The sequence below is a fragment of the Lissotriton vulgaris genome, chromosome 1_1, assembly GCF_964263255.1.
Source record: "Lissotriton vulgaris chromosome 1_1, aLisVul1.2, whole genome shotgun sequence".
Lineage (NCBI taxonomy): Eukaryota > Metazoa > Chordata > Amphibia > Caudata > Salamandridae > Lissotriton > Lissotriton vulgaris.
Window position 1 is genome coordinate 1,082,225,815 of NC_141685.1, and position 23,657 is coordinate 1,082,249,471.

The following is a 23,657-nucleotide window of genomic DNA, read 5'->3' on the forward strand; positions in this document are numbered from 1 at the left end:
CATTCATTCATGCATCCACCCATCCATCCACCCACCCATCCATCCTGCATCCATCATTCATTCATGCATCCACCCATCCATCCACCCACCCATCCATCCTGCATCCATCCTGCATCCATCATTCATTCATGCATCCACCCATCCATCCACCCATCCATCCTGCATCCATCCTGCATCCATCATCCACCCATCCATCCACCCGCCCACCCATCCAAATGCATCCATCCTGCATCCATCATTCATTCATGCATCCATCCATCCATCCACCCATCCATCCTGCATCCATCCTGCATACATCATTCATCCATCCATCCACCCATCCATCCTGCATCCATCCTGCATCCATCATTCATTCATGCATCCACCCACCCATCCATCGTGCATCCATCCTGCATCCATCATTCATTCATGCATCCACCCATCCACCCATACATCCACCAATTCTGCATCCACCCTGCATCCATCATTCATTCATGCATCCACCCATCCATCCATCCACCCATCCATCCTGCATCCATCCTGCATCCATCATTCATTCATGCATCCGCCCATCCATCCATCCACCCATCCATCCTGCATCCATCCTGCATCCATCATTCATTCATGCATCCACCCATCCATCCATCCATCCATCCATCCATCCATCCATCCACCCATCCATCCATCCACCCATCCATCCATCCTGCATCCATCATTCATTCATCCATCCATCCATCCATCCATCCATCCACCCATCCATCCTGCATCCATCATTCATTCATGCATCCACCCATCCATCCATCCATCCACCCATCCATCCTGCATCCATCATTCATTCATGCATCCACCCACCCATTCATCCTGCATCCATCCTGCATCCATCATTCATTCATGCATGAGGGCAAACCGATATGTTGTGGGTATTAAATTGCTTAATAAACGACAATATTGGAATTAGAATTAGTAGAGGGGATCTTATGTTATCATTACACCTGTCAAATGACTGCATTGTTACTTCATTCAGTGTGTTTAAGAGTTTAGTGAAAAACGTTTTCTGCACAGGAAAATGTATGTTTATTTCGGTTTTTATACTTTTACAGACTATCTTCCTCTGTTCTAAGTGAAATCTTTTTGTCATCTGCCTGGGGCTTCTTATCTCTGTGTTCTGGGAAGTGCGGGCGGGTTTTCTACACAGTAATATAAGGCCACAATTGTTATATGGGGCAGTCGCGGCCGGTGGAACGACTCCAGTCACGGCCGGCATGAATCAGGGGGCTGGGGGGAAAGGGGGTAACCGCGCGGAGAGGGGTGGGTTACATTTTAATGCAATGAGTTAAACTTACCAGGCATAAGGCATCTTCTTCGGTCCCACGTCTCCTTTGCAACGCTCAACAGGAAATACTAACATCGCCAAATCAGGAGACCGAATGCGACGGGGTGGGGGGGGGAGGAGGGGGAGCAGGAGGCGGACCCTTGTTTCCTCGTATCCTGGCATTTGATAGGGCATGGGGCTACTTTGCGCAAAACGCATCACCGCCCGGGCAGGAACCTATCTACAGACGCATGCACTATACTGGGCATGCGCAGCATCCTAATGGTGTGTGAATGTGAGTGAGGGGCAACGCTCCTCACTCACATGCGCAGTTAGACCATCTTCTAGAAGCCTGCTCTCATCTGCGTGCGCAGGCGAGAGCAGAAGACATGCGCACTTTAACCCCTGAAACACCGGCCGGCCGGAAATGTAAACAGACGAATTGTGAAAGCTGTCAATTCGTCTGCTTACATTCCTGTTGCCCAAACTGCAGTGAGCAGTTTCTTTTGTGGGGCGCTGCCCCGGCGCCCCTATGGACCAGCTGCCCCTGCTAGCTATGCCGCTGCTTGTTGGAGGGTTTAAACTTCATGAACGCCTTGTTCCTCCAAACATCACCAAGATTTCCAGTCCCAGCAATTCCTATTTCCCGAAGCCTTTCAGCCTGCCCACTTTCTCTAGTTGGTCACTACCCCACAGGGGAGGGGGGGGGGCATCGCTGTCAGTTTACCCCCCAACCTAAGTATTTTGATCCCTCATGCCAGGCTTTAATCACCATCTGTGTATGTGTCGTCAACTCCTGATGCTCTCTTTTATCATATAGCAGTTGTGCACAGCCCTTGTACCCATATGTGCTCTTTCCACTCTACAGTCAACTGGGCAGCCGATAAGTAACATTTTAGGGCTGGTATCACCAGCCCTCGTCATAAATGCCCCTTTTTAGGTCTCGCCTCTCAATGCGCATGCGCATTGAGCAGGGCAAGACTATAGGGGCTTAAATAAGCTTTACCTAGACTGGCGATTGACTGGCGATTTGATGATGTGCCCGTGCACTTTTAGGTCAATGCGCAAGCACAATGACCTAAAATGCGCGTGCACATCATCAAATTGCCATCTGTTCCCCAGCAGCACTCCTCCCACACCTTTGAAGTGAAGCTTAACTTCACTTCAAAGACCCCTGCTGCTTCACACCCTCATCGCCGCTCTCCCCGCTCCGCCCCCTCCCCTGCCCGCCGTGTTGCATTTCTCCTCCCCCCTCCCCTTCTCTGCCTTCCCACCGTCTTGTCTTCACTGGCTGTCTCTCCTTTCTCTCGCCACTCTCCCCGCTCCGCCCCCTCCCCTGCCCATGTGTCGCATTTCTCCTCCCCTTCTCTGCCTTCCATCCGTCTTGTTTTTAGGTGCGCTCTTGTTTGTATCCCAGCTAGTTATACAGCATGGCCCACACAATCACTCCCCCACCTCCTCCCTAGTAGCTCAACATATACACAATACGCGTTGTTAAAGGGTTAAAGCAGGGCTGCAAGGTTACCTTTCTCCAAGCCAAGCTTACGTGTTGTTCTTCCAAAGGTTAACATTTAAAAACGCGCTTAACCTTAGTCCACTCGGTATCTTTATTTTATGTTGACTTATGCCTCTTTGGACGCAGCATCTTTTCTGTGTTGACAAATAGCCTCCCGGATTTCCCCACAGTTCGTTCTGAAATCTTCTCATCAAACCAAACTTTTTGAAATGCTAATGGACCATTAGGGGTGGAATAGGAGGTTACATTCAAGCATTCACTGTCAGCCAGCCCCATAGGCCACCCCCCTCCCCTTCTCTGCCTTCCCTCCGTCTTGTCTTCACTGGCTGTCTCTCCTTTCTCTCACCGCTCTCCCCGCTCCGCCCCCTCCCCTGCCCACGTGTCGCATTTCTCCTCCCCCCTCCCCTTCTCTGCCTTCCCTCCGTCTTGTTTTTAGGTGCGCTCTCGTTTGTATCCCAGCTAGTTATACAGCATGGCCCACACAATCACTCCCCCACCCCCTCCCTAGTAGCTCAACATATACACAATACGCGTTGTTAAAGGGTTAAAGCAGGGCTGCAAGGTTACCTTTCTCCCAGCGAAGCTTACGTGTTGTTCTTCTAAAGGTTAACATTTAAAAATGCGCTTAACCTTAGTCCACTCAGTATCTTTATTTTATGTTGACTTATGCCTCTTTGGACGCAGCATCTTTTCTGTGTTGACAAATAGCCTCCCGGATTTCCCCGCAGTTCGTTCTGAAATCTTCTCATCAAACCAAACTTTTTGAAATGCTAATGGACCATTAGGGGTGGAATAGGAGGTTACATTCAAGCATTCACTGTCAGCCAGCCCCATAGGTATGCTAAACGCACTTTACTATGGAGAGTTCACACTTCTTTGTTGGTTTTGGGATGGTTGTGACTAAATAAAGACAGACCTGCTGTGACTAGGTGCAGAGTTGCAATGCTTTCTCTGGCTTCCAGTCGGCTTTGTTATCCAAAGCAAGAATATACATGTTAGCATATTACTCCTTTTTACAAACAAACATGGCCAGTTACAATCACTCTGGTTCTTTTTTAGGTCTCGCCTCTCAATGCGCATGCGCATTGAGCGAGACTAATAATCTCAGACTCCCTCTCCTGCTTCTCTCTCTTGCTTCGCTCTTGGGCTCCCTGTCCGTACTTCTCGCCCCTGATACACTCTGTCTCCCTCTCCATGCTTCTGTCCCCTGCTGCACTCTCAGGCTCCCTGTCCGTGCATCTCACCCTTGCTTCACTCTTGGGCTCCCTCTCCGTGCTTCTCTTCCTTGCTGCACTCTCTGCTCCCTCTCTGTGCTACTCTCCCCTGCTGCACTCTCGTGCTCTCTAGAGATGTGGCCTAACGACCAGAGCTGCCATCTAAGTCACGTAAATACAAAACATGTTGCATTCCAAATGCTATAGGTGGCACATTTGCGAACGTTATAACTATTGGCATTGTAAATGACAAAGCTATGCATTTAGCTATTTTAAAAACCAACCAATAAATAAAATATTTGTCATTTACAAGACCAATAGCTCCAACTTTTCTAATGCGAGACCTATTGCATTTCCAATGCTTGTTTAGTTTATGTAGGGCGAACCGTGCTGCACCTCCCGTCAATAGGAGGGAGCGAAGTTTAGTCTCCACCGTTCTGAAGAACGATAACGGGATTGGGTATGGGGGGTTTTGCAGGACATCGAGTAAGTGAGGGAGGGTCATCTTTTTAAATAGAGAAGCCCAGGCCCATTAGCTTTAAGGGCAGCATCTTCCACCGCCAGGCCTCTCTTTCAAATCTGTCCAACTAGGGTTGCAAGTTTCTCTCATAGAACTGCTGGGGATCACTTTTAATATTGATCCCTAAATATTTGGACCCTTCCAATTCCAGTGGGACCTCCCATCTCGAAGTCAGGCTAGGATTTCTCCCTCCTAATGGGAACATTAAAAACTTAGTACAATTAATGCGGTAGCCCGAGTAGACCCAAATATACAAAAGATTTGTAGGATTCAATGGACTGTCTCGGGCGTTGGACATAAAAGAATGTCACCAGCATATACGGGAATGCTCTCCTCTCACTCAACCCCCACTGGGATTCCCCATATCAGCGGGTCTTGACGAACCCATGCAGCCAGTGGCTCCAGTGCCGGGGCAAACAATAGCAGGGATAATGGGCATCCCTGTCTTGTTCCCTTCTGCAGGGTGAACTTGCGGGACATCGTGGCATTGGCCCTCACTCTTGCCAGTGGCTGCTCATACAACAGCTTTATCCAACCATACCATTTCGGTCTGATCCCCAAACATGTCAGGACCGCCCACAGGTAGTTCCACTCTACATTATCAAACACCATAACGGTGTCTAAGGACAGGAGAGCTGAAGGCAGCGAGTGATCTGACCCAGTGACATGCAAGATTCCAAACACTCTGCTCAGGTTGAGTCTAGTACTTTTATGTGATATGAAGCCTGACTGGTCCAGGTGCACCAGGGAGCAAATTACTTTCCTCAGGCATGTGGCGAGTGCCTTCGCCAGAACTTTGACCTCGAAATTCAAGAGGGATATAAGCCTGTAGGACTCACAGTTCAACTGAAGCATACCCTCCTTAGGTATCACTGTGATCAGTGAAAAGTGCTGATCTTTGGGCAAGGTCCCCGCCTGACATGACTCTTGGTACATTTTGAGAAGGTTTCGGGGGTACTTTATCCAGTAAAAATGTAAATAGTTCAGGTGGGAGGCCATTTTGCCCCGCCAACTTTCCCTGATTGTATAGTCTGGGCTGCCGTGTTCATCTCCTCTACAGTCAAGTCGCCTTCCATCCTATCTCTTTCCTCGGTCATCAATATTGGCAGGAAAATATCTTTGAGGAATTCAATTCAGTCAGATTATGTATACCCCAAGGTGGAGGTGTAGAGTTTTTCTGCCTCAGCAATCTCATTTCCTATCAGATGTCTCGATCCTGAGTTGTCTAGTATCTCTGGGACCCATCTCCTTAAGGTCTCCCGCTTGTCTAGCCATGCCAAAAGTCTACTGGCTTTGTTCCCAATCTTGTATAATCTGCATGTCTAGTCGTCCTAGCTTACACCCTGGCCCTATCCTCCATAAGCTCTTTGAGCTCTTTGTGTTGTAGACGAAGTCGATTGTGTCTTTCTGGGTAATGCTCCCTCCCTCCCTACCTGTGCTTCTAACACTAAAATCTCTCACTACAAAGCTGAGCATTTCAATGCTTTTTCTTTTCTGGTGGCTCCTATCAAAGCCTGAGTATGGCCCCTGAGTACTGTCTTAAAAGCCTCCCAGAGTATCAGCCCTGAGTCCACCAACTCCATATTTTCGGTGAAGAAATGATCAGTGCAATCTCAGACATTTGACCTGAATGGTGGATCTTTGAGGTACCATGAATCGATCCTTGGGGGCAAAACGTGTTCACGTGGGGGCCCTTCCAAAATAGCCTCTACTGGGGAGTGATCAGACACTCCACGAACTATATGCCTACTGAACTGTTCCACAAACTGAACCTGTGTTATCAAGTAGTCCAGCCACGCGAGGCCTCCATGTGCCACGGACAGGTGAGTATATTGCCTGACACTTTGGTTGTGGCCTCGCCAAATGTCACATAGGTCCATGGAAGAGAGAAAGTCACCTAAACCTCTGACTCTCCTCCCTGAAGTCCCTCCCCATAGAAGTTCGCGTCCACTGAGAGTACATCATGCATGTCACTCCTCATTATCAACCTCCCGTGTGGTAGTTCAAATCACAGTGGGCCCAGTGCGTCTAGTGTAGGTGTCTGCAGCTTGGGATGGGCGTACACCGAACAGAGGTTAAGGATCATTCTCTCCCATTGCCCACTCAAGGCCACATATCTCCCCAATGGATCCGACCATGATTTTCTGGGTATTTAGGGAAATGCCTTCCTGCCCAGCACTCCTACTCCTCTGGTGCCAGTAGCATACCCTGCGTATGCCAACAGGGTATGGTGGTACCTGTCTAAGGTCCTACAGCCAGGCCCCAAGAGGTGGGTATCTTGTAACAGGACAATGTCCGGTGCATACTTTTTTATGAATTGCATGGGTATTGTCAGTTTCACCTTTCCATTAAGACCATTTACATTCCATGTCCACCCCTTTACTAATTGTGTTTGGTGACTAGATATTGCTGCTGAGTGTGTGTGTTTCCCATGTGCGGATCCAAAAGTCTGTGTCATGGTGTTTCCCTTCTGCCATGTTCCTTCCTGTTACTCTAAAGAGCCTTCCCTGCCCCCTATGATGTCATCCTGAAGTCTGCACTGAACTAATAACAAACTTCTCCCATATCCCCAACTATGCCCCACCTCCCCCTCCCTGCTACCCTGCGAATCTGGTTGTGGAATACCCAATTATCCAACATGCAGAACGCCTTTCGCCCCAGATATAACATGGTAACCATCAACCAGGGTGGGCTTGACCCTATCAGTCCTAAACCCGATTACTCTTGTAATGTGTTGTCTCCCTGATGAACCCTTCTTTGGATTGACATCTCCTTGAGTCACTGTGGTCCCTCCCCCTTCCAGCAGCAATGTTCAATGTTCAGTGGAGTCTTTTTATGTGTCTCAAACCACGGGCTGAGGAGAAGTTCTCTTCTGGGCATTGCTCCAGCTTCACAAAGTCTCATCTCCTGGCAGGCCCTAGTCATTCATGCCTCCTCAGCCCCTTCCTCAGACCGTGGGCTTGTTACCAGCATCCTCGCAATCTAATGGCCTTGTAAGCCATTACTTTCAGATTCATCTCTGGCTGTACCTTTGTTGTGTTTGGAGCCCTTGCCCCTATTCCGCCTAAATATGCACCATCCCTCCACCCATTCCCATGCCTCTTCAGGCGTCGCAAAGTGCCAGATCTTGCCTTTGGCTATGACTCATAATTTTGCCAGAAAAATTATCATCTACTTTGTCTCTCTCACTAAGTTCCTTTTTTACCTGCTCAAAACTCCTTCATTGATGCTGTACTTGCAAGGTGAAATCTGGAGATAATCAGATTTTCGTGCTCTAAAAGTGTAGTTCTCCTTTCGATCTAGCCGCTTGCCACTCGCATACTGACCACCAGACCTGCGCTCCAGTTTCTGCAACACCATTGCAGACATTATTGCACCCCTAGCCTTAGACTCCAAGGACTACATCTTCCTCACCGACCTAAATGTCCACATCGACGACCCCAACGACAACAACACAGCACACCTCACCGACAGTATGAGCAGCCTTGGATTTACCCATATCGCCCACGACCCTACACACACCACAGGACACACACTGGACCCCATGTTAACCATTAGCAATCGCGTCAAATACAGCCAATCACTCCATTGTCCACTTCAGCATTCCCAGCTCCCACACTGCCACTCCGAAGATGACCAGGACCCCCCCATTGAGGTGGAACAAAATCTCAGAGACCAGCTGGATGGATACCTTCAACACCTCCAAGACCACGACCGCCACCAACGTCGAACAGGAAGTGAAGAACTTCAACGTCTGGGTCACCAATTGCACCAAAAGCATTGTCCCCATCAAGAGCAACATTCAGAGACAATCCTCCAAAAATGGCAACTGATACACCCAAGAACTCAGAACAGAGAAACGAGACAGCAAGCAGCTGGAGAGGAGATGGCACATCAGCAAGGACACCTCCGACAGGGCAACCTGGAGATTTCTGGCGTGGTCGGAGGGAGCAGGTGCAGGTCCTAGGTCTGGTGGCCATCAGGAGTCGTTCCATGTGCTGCTACTATTAATCAGTACTTTTGTCCTGTCTGTGTTCAGCTGCAGACAGTTGTTCTTCATCAAGTTGGTGATGCTAATTATGCATCTGTGGAAGTTGGTTCTGGTGGTGGTGGGGTCATCGGTGAGTTAGAGGATCAGTTGGGTGTCTGCATAAGAAATGATGTTTAAACCATGGGATCTGACGATGTTGGCCAGTGGAGTCATATATGTGTTGAAGAGCATAGTGCTGGAGACTGGAAGAACAAAGGGATGTAAAGAGACATTTCCAGCTTATACTTCGGTGCAGTCCTTCAAGTCCTAGCATTTCTCCAACTCTTAGGATAAGCAGGTGTCATCAGTTTAGTAAAGACCATCTGGGTTGCAGGTCCCCAATCTTTGATTCGGGACAAGGTCCCTTCAGGAAAACGCCCACAAGTGGGTGTCACAGTAACCTGGGCCTTGTGCTTTTCCTCTAGGTCATGGCAGCTTCTCTCCTCAGAGGGACGCCCACCAGCTCAGTGTACAGCAAGGAAACAGCAATAGGTACTCTCCAGTGCCCTAGGCTTAGTCACAGACTGAGAAGGAACCCCAGCTTCTGAAGTCCTGGCCTGGTCAATTTTCTCTTCTAGGCGATACAGCAGAGCCTCTTCTGAAGTCCAGACAAACACAAAGAACAGGTTTTGAGGGGGTAGTTCTTATCTGTTTCAAAATGTCACTGGTGGGAACTCGGTACAAATCATAAAATGTCCCATGTGTAAAATCCGCATTTCCCACCAACCATTGTGGGGCACATCTTCATCAGTGGAGGGGCTGCACCAAACAGGCAAACAGCGCATGTGTTGAGGAGATGCAGGGCCAGGTTTACTAACACTTTGTGATGGGTTTGTATCACAAACGTTTCAAACACAGCACAAAACATATCATTAGGATTTAATTCCAGCACAAAATCTGCTACTTTCCACTAAAGGGGGGGTACCCTGGGTGGTACATGGGTATTTTGATGCGAATCCCTAGCTACTAATATCAGAAAACAGAGATTTGCATTAACAAATTATGCCTTACAAGTCAGGCGTAACATTGGAGAAAAGGTTTCTTATGTCCAAACATTTCCAACTCTGCACGTAAACTGTGCGGTACAACACACCCACAAAGTTGGAAAAGAACTAAATCATATCTAAGCGTGGTGTTTTGTACTGGAAGGGTATCCTCCCAGTCCAAACCTACAGTAGACATCAAGCAAACGCCAGGGTGTGTGCATGGTGCAAGGCAACCAAAAGTGCACCCGAGAAGGGGAAGAGAAAAACACTGCCATATCTAGATACAGATATGACACAGCTCTGTTCTCTCCCTTCCACCCAGTTGCTGCTGCATTGCATTGTTCATTTGGCCCATAGGGTAGGGTTTGGCAGAGTATGTCATTCCAGGTCACAGACATGTCCCGACACATCATAGATGAGAGCACCTGGGGTTCACATGAGTGTGTATAAGGCTAGGGACTGCTGTCACTGGATAGATTGCTCTAGAGCAGAACTGTGGTCTACCAGGATATCTATGAACGGCCCCTCCCACATAAGCTGCAAGACTTGCCTTGGGGTGGGGAGTGGGGATTGCATGCATGTTGTCACGTCAGGTAGCAGGGAAACCTTGAGTCTGTGCTGCCATCATTAGAGCACATGGACAGCCAAACATGTAAAACCCAATTGCTACATTTGCTACACACAACACAACCCTGAACATACAACCCTGAATAACTGAAGGTCAGCCATTATGGGGCATAGACGTCCTAAGAAATCTCCATAAGTGGTGTGGCATATGTAATTGAGTGCATGACCTGAGAACCATATCTGAGAAATCCCCATTGGGCAGGTACCAATACGAAGAGAAAACGGAAGAGTACTATGATAAAGGTGCACTAAAGAGCGAAAGTAGCTAGGTGGGTGGGGGGCTCTGTCATCGACGTAGGCCTCCTCCAGAGCTGTGGCGGAGTACAGGGCGATCTGGAAGCAGATGGACAGTAAGGGTACCTCTGCGGCAGAAGGATACAGTCTAGATACCTCTGCCTGGCACAGTAAGGGTGCCTGAGCAAAGCACCTGGAGCCGAATAAGGCCCAGGAAACAGCGTTGGCGCCCCGTTAGTCCTTCGGGCGGTCGGGGGGCCTGAACCAACCGGGGGTGTGCCTCATCGCTCCGCCCTGACAGGGGGGGCGGGAGTATAACGAAATGGTAATTTACTGCACCGTCAGAGCATCGACTCGCCGTGCAAGATGGCTCCTTAGGCATGCGGGTCAGCGAGGGGCTGCCGCATTGGATCGCCCGTAAGATGACCCACCTTAACAACTACCTGTTTGTACGAAATAAACCTGCAACACCGCTTTCCCACAATTATGTCTCATGAGTTTTATTGGGTATATAAGTGTATATGTGCAATGCGGAGCGAGCGCTGGCGGTGTGGGCACTATGCAGCTGACCGCGCGACAAGCTGGGGAGCATGGGCGGGACAGCGCCATAGTCCCACACGACGGGCGAGCAGAGCCCTTAGCATGGACCCCTCCCTGAGCCGTCCCCTCTGCGCTAGCAGCCAATAGGGAGGGCTCACCTCGGGTTGGGGGCGTTCCTCGCGGTATATAATGGCGCAGGATCTTGGCTCGGCCTCTCTTCCCGCGCCAGGATTCCCCTAGGCTCTGCGCTAATCCCACCCTGACCCCTGTCCCAGCTGCAGAGCGGTAGGGTGAAAGTTGTGATTTTTTAATGGTCATGTTTTGTGTTGCAGGCGGAGTCACAGGGCGATCTGGAAGCAGATGGACAGTAAGGGTACCTCTGCGGCAGAAGGATACAGTCTAGATACCTCTGCCTGGCACAGTAAGGGTGCCTGAGCCAAGCACCTGGAGCCGAAGGAAGCCCAGGAAACAGCGTAGGCGCCCCGTTAGTCATTCGGGCGGTCGGGGGGCCTGAACCGACCGGGGGTGTGCCTCATCGCTCCGCCCTGACAGGGGGGGCGGGAGTATAACGAAATGGTAATTTACTGCACCGTCAGAGCATCGACTCGCCGTGCAAGATGGCTCCTTAGGCATGTGGTTCAGCGAGGGGCTGCCGCATTGGATCGCCCGTAAGATGACCCACCTTAACAACTACCTGTTTGTACGAAATAAACCTGCAACACCGCTTTCCCACAAATATGTCTCATGAGTTTTATTGGGTATATAAGTGTATATGTGCAATGCGGAGCGAGCGCTGGCGGTGTGGGCACTATGGGGCATAGAGCGAAATTTACATAAATGGCAATAAAACCTCTCCTAAGAGTACATGCAGAGCTTACATTTAGCTGCTGGCTGTAGTTGAGGCCAACCAGGGATCACTGACAGAATATCGGAAACAGAAATATCGTGTGGACACAATATTGTGTCAAAAATGTCGAGACCCAAAATATTGAGATGGTAAGTGCAAATAGGTATGTTTTTTTAGATTTACTATTCTTAACTCCACATCTATGCACCTTGAAGTCATAATTATCGTCAAGGTACTTATCTGTGGAGTCACATATAGCGAACGTTTGCTTACCTATAAAAATTTACCTTCACAATACTTTTGTCCTCGATGTTCTTGACACAATATTTTGGCCCAAGATATTTCTGTTTCCGATATTCTATCTAAATGCCAAATGCACAAGGGTGAAAGAAGGTTGAAGAGTACGATTGAAAAAAACATGGCAACGGAGGAAAGCAGGCAGGAGAGAGCAGTGGAGGTAAGAGCGGTGGCGCAGGTTGCAGGTGGTGGTAAGTAGACAGACCACGAGGAGGGAAAATAACATTTCAAAAAAAGAAAGCCACTTACCTTGCACTCACTGCATCACCGACTCGGCCATGCGGCGAGCGCAAGGTTAGTGGCTTTCTTTTTCCCTCGTCATCGTCTGTCGACTCCCCTCACCCCGTCCCACCGCTGTTACTAGCACTAGCTGCTCCTTAACCGCATCGCTGCTGCGGTGATTTTTGCGCTGTGCGGCATTTTTTAAATTACCGCGATACATGACGAGCTCAGCTCGTCATCCGCACACGTCACCCGTGGCTGATGACGAGCTGAGCTTGTCATCAGCTTCGAAGGGGTTAAAACAGGAACCTGCCAGAGTGAGGTAAAGGGGCAGGGGGTGTCTGGTGGTGGATTAAAGAGGCCCGAGGTGGATTGAAGACTACTCAGCCTTGGGTTTCAGTACATTGACATTAAATAGCACCAGTCGCGAGCTTCTGATTAAAACTTTGGGCCCCGGCACTCATTCGTTTACAAATTAAGCACTGGCCTACACGTGAAGATACTTGAACGCCTGTACTACAGATTCAGTGGCAAATGACTAGGATTGTCCCCACGGACTGGTGAGCGGGCAGCACCCCCCTCCTGCTGTGGGTCAGGGTACACTCTGGATGCACCCACCATGTAGCAACACTTTCATTTTTCCTTTCATTTTATTTGCATGATTAATTAAAACCTTTGCATAAAGAAGAGTTAGGAAACAAAGCAAAGATAGAAACTTTATCCAAAAACTTATGCAGTGACAGAATCACAATAGGTCGTAAGGATTCACCGTGTAGAACACTGCAATGAATTTGTGCCATTAGAAATTGTGATAAAATACATTCCTGTCCGGTTAATACAATACATTGTGGGGCATATTACCAAGCAATAGCGATAATTATCGCTATTGCTTGGTTAGAGACAAAAATTTACCGCTGAGCTGCGGCGATTTTTATCGCAGATAAACCTTGGTATTACCAAGGTTTATCGCAAATGCGATAAGAATTGGCCGCAATGCATGAATATCGCTGAAAAGTCCGCGATATTCATGCATTACCAAGCTAATGCTCTTAGCCATGTTATCCACCTCCCATTGGAAAACATGGCTAAGAACTGCTCAGGGCAGGTGTTAGGTTTTGGAGATATTCGCGCTTAGCGCGAATATCTCCAAAAGTTGGTAATAGGAGATAGCGATGTTAGCGACTGTTTCCAGTCGCTAACATCTTGGCACGCCCACTTTGCATGTCATTAGTGATAAATATCACTGACATGCAAAGTGTGGCCCAAGATGGTCGCTATCTCCTACTAGCTGTCGCTAACTGGTGTTAGCGACAGCTAGGTTATAGGGAGATAATTTTATCTCTGCTTTCTTGGCTTTTAAAGCCAAAAAAGCAGAGATAAACCCCCTTGATAATATGCCCCTGTGTTCCTTTTTAACCCTGTTGGGGCCGAAGGTTTTCCTGGAACACAGACAGGAATGTCACCAGTCTAATGTTCAAAGCTGTATTTATCGGGTGCAATGCCCAACAGTGTAGCACAGACTTGTGGTATGGTGGAACAGAAACAACCCCCAGAGCACTCTGGCAGGACTTCTCTGGGGCAGACCATACACATCCGGCTCAAAAGCAGAAACAGACACTGGGACCCAACTTCACTGGGAGCACGAGGACTTTTGTCTCTATGTACATTATGGCTCCCGATGCCTTTAGGTGTGGCCAGGCTGAAGAGCACTTTTGAAATATAGGTTGACACGCCCGGGCACAGCGTCCTCTCCCAGACAAGTAGGACAGGTTCAGCCCTGGGAGAGGCGGATTAGGGTGTGGTGGGTGATAAAGGGAGGTGCCGGTGTCACCATCCCAACCCCCTGAGGCCCGGGAAGCTGGTATATATACAGACCTATCTGGGACTGGGTTGGACGCCAGAAGCAGAATCCACACTCACAGCTTCTTCCCACAGCCTGACTCTGTAGCAGGTGAGTCCAACCGAAGGGGGGGGGGGACAAAGATGGATGTGGGAGAGTATTGGGAGACATAATGGGGAGTAAGGTAGCATGGGAAGGCGGAAGTGAGGTGAGAGGGGTAAGGAGGAACTACAGAAAGAGGCAGGGGAAGGAGAGAATTTAGGCAGCTATGATGGGAAGCTGGAAATGGTGCATGAAGGAAGTGCACAGGGTGGGATGGTTGTGATGTGGTACACAGAGGGGAGACACCTGAGCTCAGGGCCTGGAGAGAGTGGCAAGGATGTGCTGAGGGAGTCAGAGGCGCGAAAGAGCTGAGGGGTGGGATGGGTGTCCACGAGTATACAGCGGAGGATGGGAGAGAACTGAGGGTGGGTGGTTGGATGGGGAGACAGGAGCTGCAGGGCGACGGGAACCCACCAGTGATGGAATAGAGTGGGAACCTGCAGGCTTTGGTTCCGTTGGCTACTCTCTACCTGGAAGCAGGATCTGGGCTGGCCAGGTGGATCCACCAAATGCGTCCCGTAGCGGTGTGGTGATACTGGGGAGTTTTCAGGGGGTTCACGCACTTTCTGTTCACTTTGTCGTGCAGGGCGCCGGCCTGCATGGGGAGCAACTCAGCGATCACTGGCCCACTTCTCAAACTATAACCATTGTAGAAAACCAAAGGATGGGCCCTTGCAGAATATGATGAGCGCCCACTGAGACTCCGATGCCACACAGAGATCCATTGACCTTTGGCTGAGTAAGGGGAGGAGGAGGGAGAGACCTAGCTCATTGGTAGGGTTGGGCAAGCTACAGAGAAAGGTAGAAGACGGAGCAGATCAGCGGCTTTAATTAGGGGAGCTGTGAAGATGGAGAAGAGGGCGTTGGGAGCTTTTCTGCATGTAGTCAAATCTAGAAAACATTTGGGCAAACATTTGAAGTCTGCCCCCTGTTAATGATCAGACAGCTTGCTTCTCGCCCACAAATTGCAAAACCATTATTGCCCTTGAACAACCTTACCCTGTCATCCACCTTGGTGCCTTCCGATTCCAAGAAATTCCCAGTGACAGGAACATGTTTGGATGCTTCCAACCCAGCTAGCTCTAGGCCTTTTTCACACTTACCCTATACAGCTAACCTCCTGAAGAAGACCTCTAGTACCAAGAACAGCTCTTGTTTGCAAAGCACACACTTTGAAAACCGTTGCAAGTATTTCTTAGATTGGGTTGGGGCTCAGAATCTGCGGTAGTGGCCAGTTTGCATTATCTATGATTAAAAATTGACCGACGCCAAAGTTTCAGCCTCGTCTTACTTATCTGCTCCCCACATTTGATCCAGTAGACCTTTCGGTCTTGATGACGGGGCTCTATTATTTGAACTGGCCTACCTCTTTCTATCTGTCTGCTCCTTGTGTGTGGAGTCCCTGAGGGTTCTACGGTATCGCCCCTATATTTTAACATATACATGCTGCCATGGCTTTCTTTATTGACTCATTCGGATTTTGGGCAAATAACAAAGCTGACAATACTCAGCTTGTGGTGACTCTTACATCCACAAGCGTTGGTAAAGCCAGTAGGACTGGCTTGCATTTTGAGTGCTGAATAAGATATTAGATAAAGCCTTTTGCACTGAATGTTTTTTTTAAATGATACATTTCTGTATACAATGCATTTATCAGTTAAAGAATTTAGCATGTGATGATTCAGTACTTTTCAGAAGTAAAAGAGTTCCTCATGCATTGTAATGCAAGATCTCCATTGGAGGACGAATAATATACTAATCAGCCAATAGCATGAGGTGAGACAGTGACTCTTGAGGGTGGAGTGAAATTGTCTCTGTATATTTCAAGGAATTGGAAACAGTAGGTCTTTCCCACAGTTGTGCTGTTAAGTCAAACCTAACAAATCCTAACATAGTGACAGCGTTGTCAAACAAATGCATGCATCCGATGAACAGCTGGATGAGTGATGACTCTGAGGCACAATACAGTAATGACAGAGATATTGATAGTTTGCATAAGTGAGAAGTTGGCACTCAGCCCTCTAGACAACAGAGCCTTGGGCAAGTCATGCTTGTCTTCTGTTTGGCTAAAGGCAACATATGGAGTCCCGGGTTATGGCAATAGTAAAGTAGGGTCAGTGCAGTGGCAGTCTTGTGCTATTTCAGATCAGCTTTAATGAGTTGGTGAATTTGGGCTTCCCCCCAGAACTGACTCTTCCATCTCCTGTGGGGTCAGAAACAAAGCTGGTGTTTCCGTAAGGTCAGATGCTTTAGTGCACCACATAGTGGTTGTGCCAAACTACTGAGAAAGTTGGCCTTTGCAGTGTATTAGGAGTTCCCCAGTAGGAAACAATCTATTTTGCCCAGAGGGTTTTCATCATTCTTGTTCAGGCATGGCTACACATTTGCAAGCCAAATTGATACAACAAAAAGAACCCTTCTTTCTGGATTTGTAATCTGTTATTTATTCATCTGCTCATCTTATTGACCTTTCTGCATGTCTCATGGCTACCACAATAGAGGTATAACACTACAAAAAGATGATGGATGGAATGCTGAACATTGTCAAACATTTACCCCCAGTACAAAGATCGGGGCCTAAATCCATCATTTTTTTGCTCACAATGCCATTCCAGTTTGGACCCAGCCAAATGCCAATATGTCTTGACCCGGCTCCCCATGGGAACAGTCCAGCCTAAACTGCTAAGCGAGGTCCTCCCTGGACTAGAAACAAACATCCTGTGACCGGTTACGGGGTATCAACCCTCATCAGCCAGGCTAGCTTGAATCCAATGGCATTGTGAGCACGGAACCCATGTCTGGGCATACCCTTTCCACTTGGGGTGGCTATACCAACACAAAAAGCTGATGGTTGGAATGCTGAACATTGCCAAACATTTGCCCCCAGTTCAGAGATCTGGGCCTCAATCCATTGTTTTTTTTGCTCACCATGCCATTCCAGTTTCGACCTAGCATATGCAAATTAGTTTTGACCCTGCACCCCATGGGAACAGTCCAGCCCGAACTGCCGAACCAGGTCCTTCCTGGACCAGAAACAAGCATCTAGGGACCAGTTATAGAGTATCGCCCCTCATCAGCCAAACTAGATTGAACCAATGGCATAGTGAGCACGGTCGCACAATGCTTGTTTTCCTGTCCAGGGAGGACCTGGACTGGCAGTTAGGGCTGGACTGTTCCCATGAAGAGCAGGGTCGAGACTGAACTACATATGACTGGGTCCAAACTGGGGTGGTGTGATGAGCCAAAAAACGATGGATTTAACCCAGAGCTGTGACTGGGGGTGAATGTTTGACAATGCTCAGCAATCCGCCTATCATCTGTTTGTGTTGCTACTACAATAGAGGCCCACTCTTTTTGAGGCGGCAATTTGACATTAACAGCACTGAGTTTCTCAAAAGTATTACTCTTAAAAATATTTAAAGTGAAAAAGCTCAGAATAGGGGGAAACCGTTTCAGAGCTGGCTCCTGCTCTGTGAAACTGAGAGAGATTCAAGATGGGGTCTGTTGAGGAAGGAATTAAAGCATTCTAGCTTCTGGAGTGCAAACGTCTCCCACTCATGCCAGTTTGACATTGATGCAACTGTAGGCAGCTGCCTTATAGCACTGCCACATGAGCCCAGTAGAGAGGGCACCAGATAACAACCCACAGTAACAACAATTGATTTTTTTGTAGGGGAGGGAGAGCAGCCAAACAGCAAATTGTCATTTTGCTCAGGGTTCGGAAAATTCTTGTTTCTTTGCTGTTGCCACTGAATTGGTCCATTTTTTATATTGATTAACTCAATTGGTCTGTTTGTCCATCCCACACTCTGGTCAAAACCTCGAAGCCTCTTGGACATTCAAGACTTTTGTCAAGGTTTCTAACATAACACAATACAAAGGCAGACAGTAAATGAAAATAACTGTGGGCTTTTTGATAAAAATTGGTAAGAGGTTACAGGTGGGACAGTAAAGAAAATGCTTGAGTTGTCGTTGAACAACAATGGTGATGGCGCAGACAAGATGACACAAGACGGAAAGCCCTGACAGTACGTGAAGGGTAAGTGCAGGTGGTGACAGAGGAGGGATGAACCTGAAGGGTGAAAATGAAGAAGGACTACAATGAGGGCATCGGCGTTGCCAAGTTTCTTCGCCTCCCCAGTGCACCTTTACCCAGTCATGGCCTTGTAGCCACCAGCACTTTTTATGTTGCCGCTTGCAGCTGTGTTTTTGACACACTCTCACCCCCTAGTTCTCCTTCACACACATACATTGTGATGGGAATGCTTTCAACTTAGTCCTGTATGCTACTTGAGAATAAACCCTATGAGATGCATCCATAGCCTATTCAGTGGTGTGATAGGGGCTGTAGAGGGGCCACAGGGAGAGGAGAAAAGAATGTGTATGGTGGGAATTCAACATGAAAACACAGCAAAGAGGCAGCTGGGCTATGGGATCAGAAATTACTGAAGGGATCAATGCAGATGGGAAATGTTATGTTTGCGTAATGAGGAACTACAGAGGATCTAATGCAGGGGTCTCCAAACCGGTCCTGGAGGGCCGGATCCATGCCGGATTTTTTGGATATCCCCATTGAGATACATGTAGTTATTTTAAAAATCTGGCATGGATCCGGCCCTCCAGGACCGGTTTGGGGACCCCTGATCTAATGCATTAGATGATATTAATCAGACCTTATTCTCGTTTAGCTTTGCAGGAACCAACAATGGCAGAACCAGTACTCGTTGATAGTGGAAAGAAAGTCCTTGCCACGGTCAAGCAATATTGCACAGAGAAAGATGACAACGGAGAACCATGCATGACTAAGGCCAAGCTGAAAGAAATGGTGCAGAAGGAGTTTGGAGGCATGATGAAGGTAAGCAACCCTCTTGGGGAGTCCCACAGTCCATGCATATTTGAGGTGCACAAAATTATTAAACTTTGCACCTTTCAGGGTCCTGGCGTAGAGGAAAAACATTGCAAATATGAGAAAGTTGAACTTTTTATATTTCCTCAGTTCCAACTTTTTAAATAGCTGCTTAATACATTTTATAACTGTTGAACTGACAGTTCTATCTTTTTTTCTAAATGCGCTGTGTAGCTTTTTGGTTACCAATTTCAACCTTGTTAAACTCTTTTGTACATTTTAGGAAATTGTTTTCAACCTTTTAAATTCATATATTGATGCTTTACTAGAAGTGCAACCTTAACTTAAAACACACGGGGGCATATTATCAAGGACAGGCGATACATTATCGCCGCTTTTATCGGCAGGAAACTGCCGATAAAGCGGCGATAATGGCCTTGATAATATGCTCTATGAATTCCAATCGAAGCCCATGTTAGCTTTCCTGCCAATAAAGCGGCGATAATTGCCTTGATAATATGCTCTATGAATTCCAATCGAAGCCCATGTTAGCTTTCCTGCCAATAAAGCGGCGATAATTGCCTTGATAATATGCTCTATGAATTCCAATCGAAGCCCATGTTAGATGGGAACACATCTAACATGGGCTTCGATTGGAATTCATAGAGCATATTATCAAGGCCATTATCGCCGCTTTATCGGCAGTTTCCTGCCGATAAAAGCGGCGATAATGTATCGCCTGTCCTTGATAATATGCCCCATGAGTCTTTTCTGTCACTCTTAAATAAATAACTGCATCTGCATGAACCTTTTTTATCTACTGTACGATTGACAATGCAAACTTTTAAAGAATTTCTAAAATTCCTCATAACTTTTAGCTAGCAAATGCAAATTGTTTCAACTCTTTTTAACATGTTAATTCTTTTGGGATGACCATTTGGAGTTTTTTTTTAAATAATCTCTTAATGCATTTTACAACTTTATTGTACAATTGTAAAAATGGTAAATCATCAAAAATATATTCAACAGTAAAAACAAACCATTTCAGCCTTTTCCAAGGGAATTCAAAAGTTGTAATTTCTGATCAAAGCATTATAAAAAGTGACTAAAATATTAAAATGAAATAGGTCTAGGGGCCACATGTAGGAAACCATTTTACATTTGCAAACAGTGCGAATCACTAAATTCACCCGTTTGCGAATGAAAAATAGCCTTTCAAGATGTATGAAAGGATTTGCAGTCGCAATTTTGGGTAATCCCAATAATTGCGATTAACTTGAATTGCGACTACAAATAGGGAATCACAATTTGCAATTCCCTTAGCAAATGTACCAAGCATTTTGTAAATGCAAACTGTGCATTTAGGAAATTATGTTACCATTGACTCCAAGTCGATGGGAACCATGTGCAAATTTGAAAAATGCACAAAAATGCCTTGCTCACGGGTACCCTTGGTATTGCATTACCTAATTTGCAATTACCAATTACCTACCTTTGCACCTGGAGTAGTGTTACCTAATAGCGATTACCTAATTGCGATTGCGAATCTTTAAGAACAGCTATTAGGTAGTCACTATTTTCTTACATACAATTTTTCGTTCCTTAAATAGCGATTACCTAAAATTCACTATTTAAGGAATGCAAAATGGCTTTTTGTTACCTGTGACCCTAGATGTACTAAACATCTTTAATGGTGCACACAATCTAATACACTGTTTGCGACCACATCATTTTTTTTTAGAATTTATTGATTCCATTTTAGTGGTTGGCAAACTTTTATGGGTTTGCAAATGGATAATGATTTACTATTCGGAAGGGATGTGAAGTAGTCTTCCCTTTCAAATTGCAAATCGGTATGGGATGTATCAGTCTTTTGGGACTGCAATCTGGTTGCAAGACATTGAAAAATTATCGACTTCAACTTAACATAGTAAGCCCTTCGCAAAAGGGAAGGAGTCCTCTTGTGAATGGGAAAATAACGTTTGTTTAGGAGTCTAAAGTGGTCCAGGGGACCACTGCCAACTCTCAAACAAACATTTCCAAAAAAGGGAGGGAGTTTTTCACATCAGACACGCGGATCTTCCACAGGATGGGGAACTAGAAGGGGGCAACCCTCAGCAGTTTGCGGGTATCGTTCCAGCCTGGTATACACCCGCTTGTTATTTAAGAGCAGAAGGGACCTGCCGAGGGGATATTATGGGTCGCCTAAAGTAGGTCCAAAAATTACATATCACTCTGAGCCCAAGGGGATATTTCAAAGACACATAGTAGAAAGAGTTATATCAAAATATATTTTATTATACGTTATGACAATTCATTTTTTTTTTCTCATTTTCTTTAGACAGTTTGGGGTTATAAATACACAATAAAAGAATTCTTTAAATGGAATAACATAAATACTAGACAGGGCCCATACTCTCATAGGTACTCTCACCAACACTCACACAAACATTCATAAACAATCATACTTCACTTCACACAATTGCCACCGATGTATAAGATGGGCAAGAGACAAGGTGGTATACAGTCACAAGGAGGTTTTTTATAGGTTCCAGAGATGGAACAAGCGCCGACGCGCGTTTCGGTGTGTCGGGCTACACCTTCATCAGGGCGGAGGGGAGTGGGGCAAGAGACAAATGAGGGCCACAGGCGGTAGAAGGTTTCCTGTTGAGGTAATATGTTAAAATAACATTAGTCCAGTGAATATCCAAGAGGGGTTCAGAGTGATCAAGTTTTAAGTAATAAAAACACAAGTTTACCACAAAAGACAGTAAGAGTTACACTTCAGGAGTTAACGTGATTGGATGGCCCGCATACAGTTAATATTCACACATACAGAAAGCAGTTCTGAATATGGGGAGGCTGGTAGGGGTATCTCAATTACCTTAAATAGATAGAGGGGGTAGTGGGGCAACGGAATTCTGCTCGCTGGGGAGTCTGGCGGACTGGTAGGGTTTATTGTAGTTACCAGAGCAAGAGGCAGTGATGAGATATCAAGTCAGGATTAGGTTCCTAAATCGGAAAGTTTGATAAGAATGGGATCAAGAGACATGGCGGAAACAGATTTCAAAAAATAAAAAAATAGAATAGCAAAGTGCGTAATTATAGGGGATCCTTAAAAGGATGGGGAGCCCCGGGATTCAAGAGACTTAGATCAAATGCATAGATAAAGTACTAGATGTGCATATTAAGGCACAATTACGGAATACAGGATAACACAAGGAGGGGGGGGGGAATTTTAAAACTAAAGAAAAGGAATGGAGCATTTTTGGATGTGGTCCGACACTTACCTCTAATAGAGGTCACACTACATGTGAATTCTAGAATGGAAAGAGGGGAGCCATCGAGAGGAACGTGCCTTCCGTTTTGTTGCTTGCCCCATGTGTGTTGTTGATTGCCACTCTCGCCCTCCTCCCGCTGTCTGTATTATCTCTTGTTTGTTCCCACTGTCTGTTGTTGCTTGCTCCTCCTGCTGTCCACGCTGTTGCTCACCCCACCCGCTGTCTGTGTTGTTTCTTGCCCCACCTACTGTCTGTGTTGTTGCTTGCCCCCTCCTACAGTTCATTTTGTTGCTTGCCCCTCCACCTGCTGTCCATGTTGATGTCTGCCATTTCTGCCCTCCCTGCTGTTGCTTTCTCCCATTGTGGTGTTGCTTGCCCCCTCTGTTTTGTTGCTCATCATCTCTGTTGTGTTGCTTCCCCCTTATGCTCTCTTTCCGCTATCTGTGTTGGCCCTGCCCCCACCTGCCAAAACAAAAATAAAAGCATTATAATGTGGCCAGTATCATTAGTGCTTTTTAAAACATTTTCAGTCATCCACCAATCTATCCCTCCTGTTGTCATTGCTTTCCCTTCACCCTTCTTCCATTGCCTGCCCCCCACCATATAAAAAAACATGGTATGACACAGCCAAGGCTGGCTTCGTCATAGCGTGACAGTGCCAGCAAAGGCTGCATCATGACACTTTTGTTTGAAACTTTTAGCCATGCTGCACAGCAACAGCATACCTCACATAGGAAAGACCTACTGGGCTTGCCAATGCTTGCTCCCATATTCTGTGGTAAATGAAGTCCTGAGCAATATTAGAGAAGAGACTGCCTTTCTCCTTAATGGCTCTGGTTACTGGGATTGTACTGGTTACCCAGGAATGACTCATTTTCCTTGACTCTTATGTAGTAGCTGTGGTTGAGTAGTCAAGGATTTCTCAGAGGAGGTGGTGTGAGATTGATTCTACCTACAGTACAACTCATCTGTTGCGCCTCTAGCTAGAGATCTTTTCTTTTAAAAGAAAAGTGTCCTTCATGTACACCGGCATGAACAGAATAGCCCAAATCGTGAACAATGATGAAAAACAAGAAGTGCCCAGTAGATTCCACACCGCATACAGTAATATACACAAAATGGCCCCTAGTGGTGGTGCTTTGCATGAGGCCGTGTTTATCTATTTGTGGGTCATCAAGAACATTTTGTCTTTTTCTTTCTTTTAAAAAGACATCTTTAAATGGGCCTTCCAGGAGGAGGAGCTTAGCGCGCATCCAAGATGGTC

General features: G+C 46.8%; 1 protein-coding gene across 1 annotated transcript in view; it reads left to right on the plus strand.

Annotated features, from left to right (window-relative positions):
- Positions 1-14,216: 14,216 nt before the first annotated feature.
- LOC147748620 (uncharacterized) overlaps positions 14,217-23,657 on the plus strand; it is a 38,829-nt gene continuing 29,388 nt past the window's right edge. The window contains exons 1-2 of the mRNA XM_086963419.1: positions 14,217-14,275; positions 18,955-19,121. Coding sequence (XP_086819545.1) covers positions 18,972-19,121 — 150 coding nt within the window. The 5' untranslated portion in view covers positions 14,217-14,275; positions 18,955-18,971. The remainder of the gene's footprint in view (positions 14,276-18,954; positions 19,122-23,657) is intronic.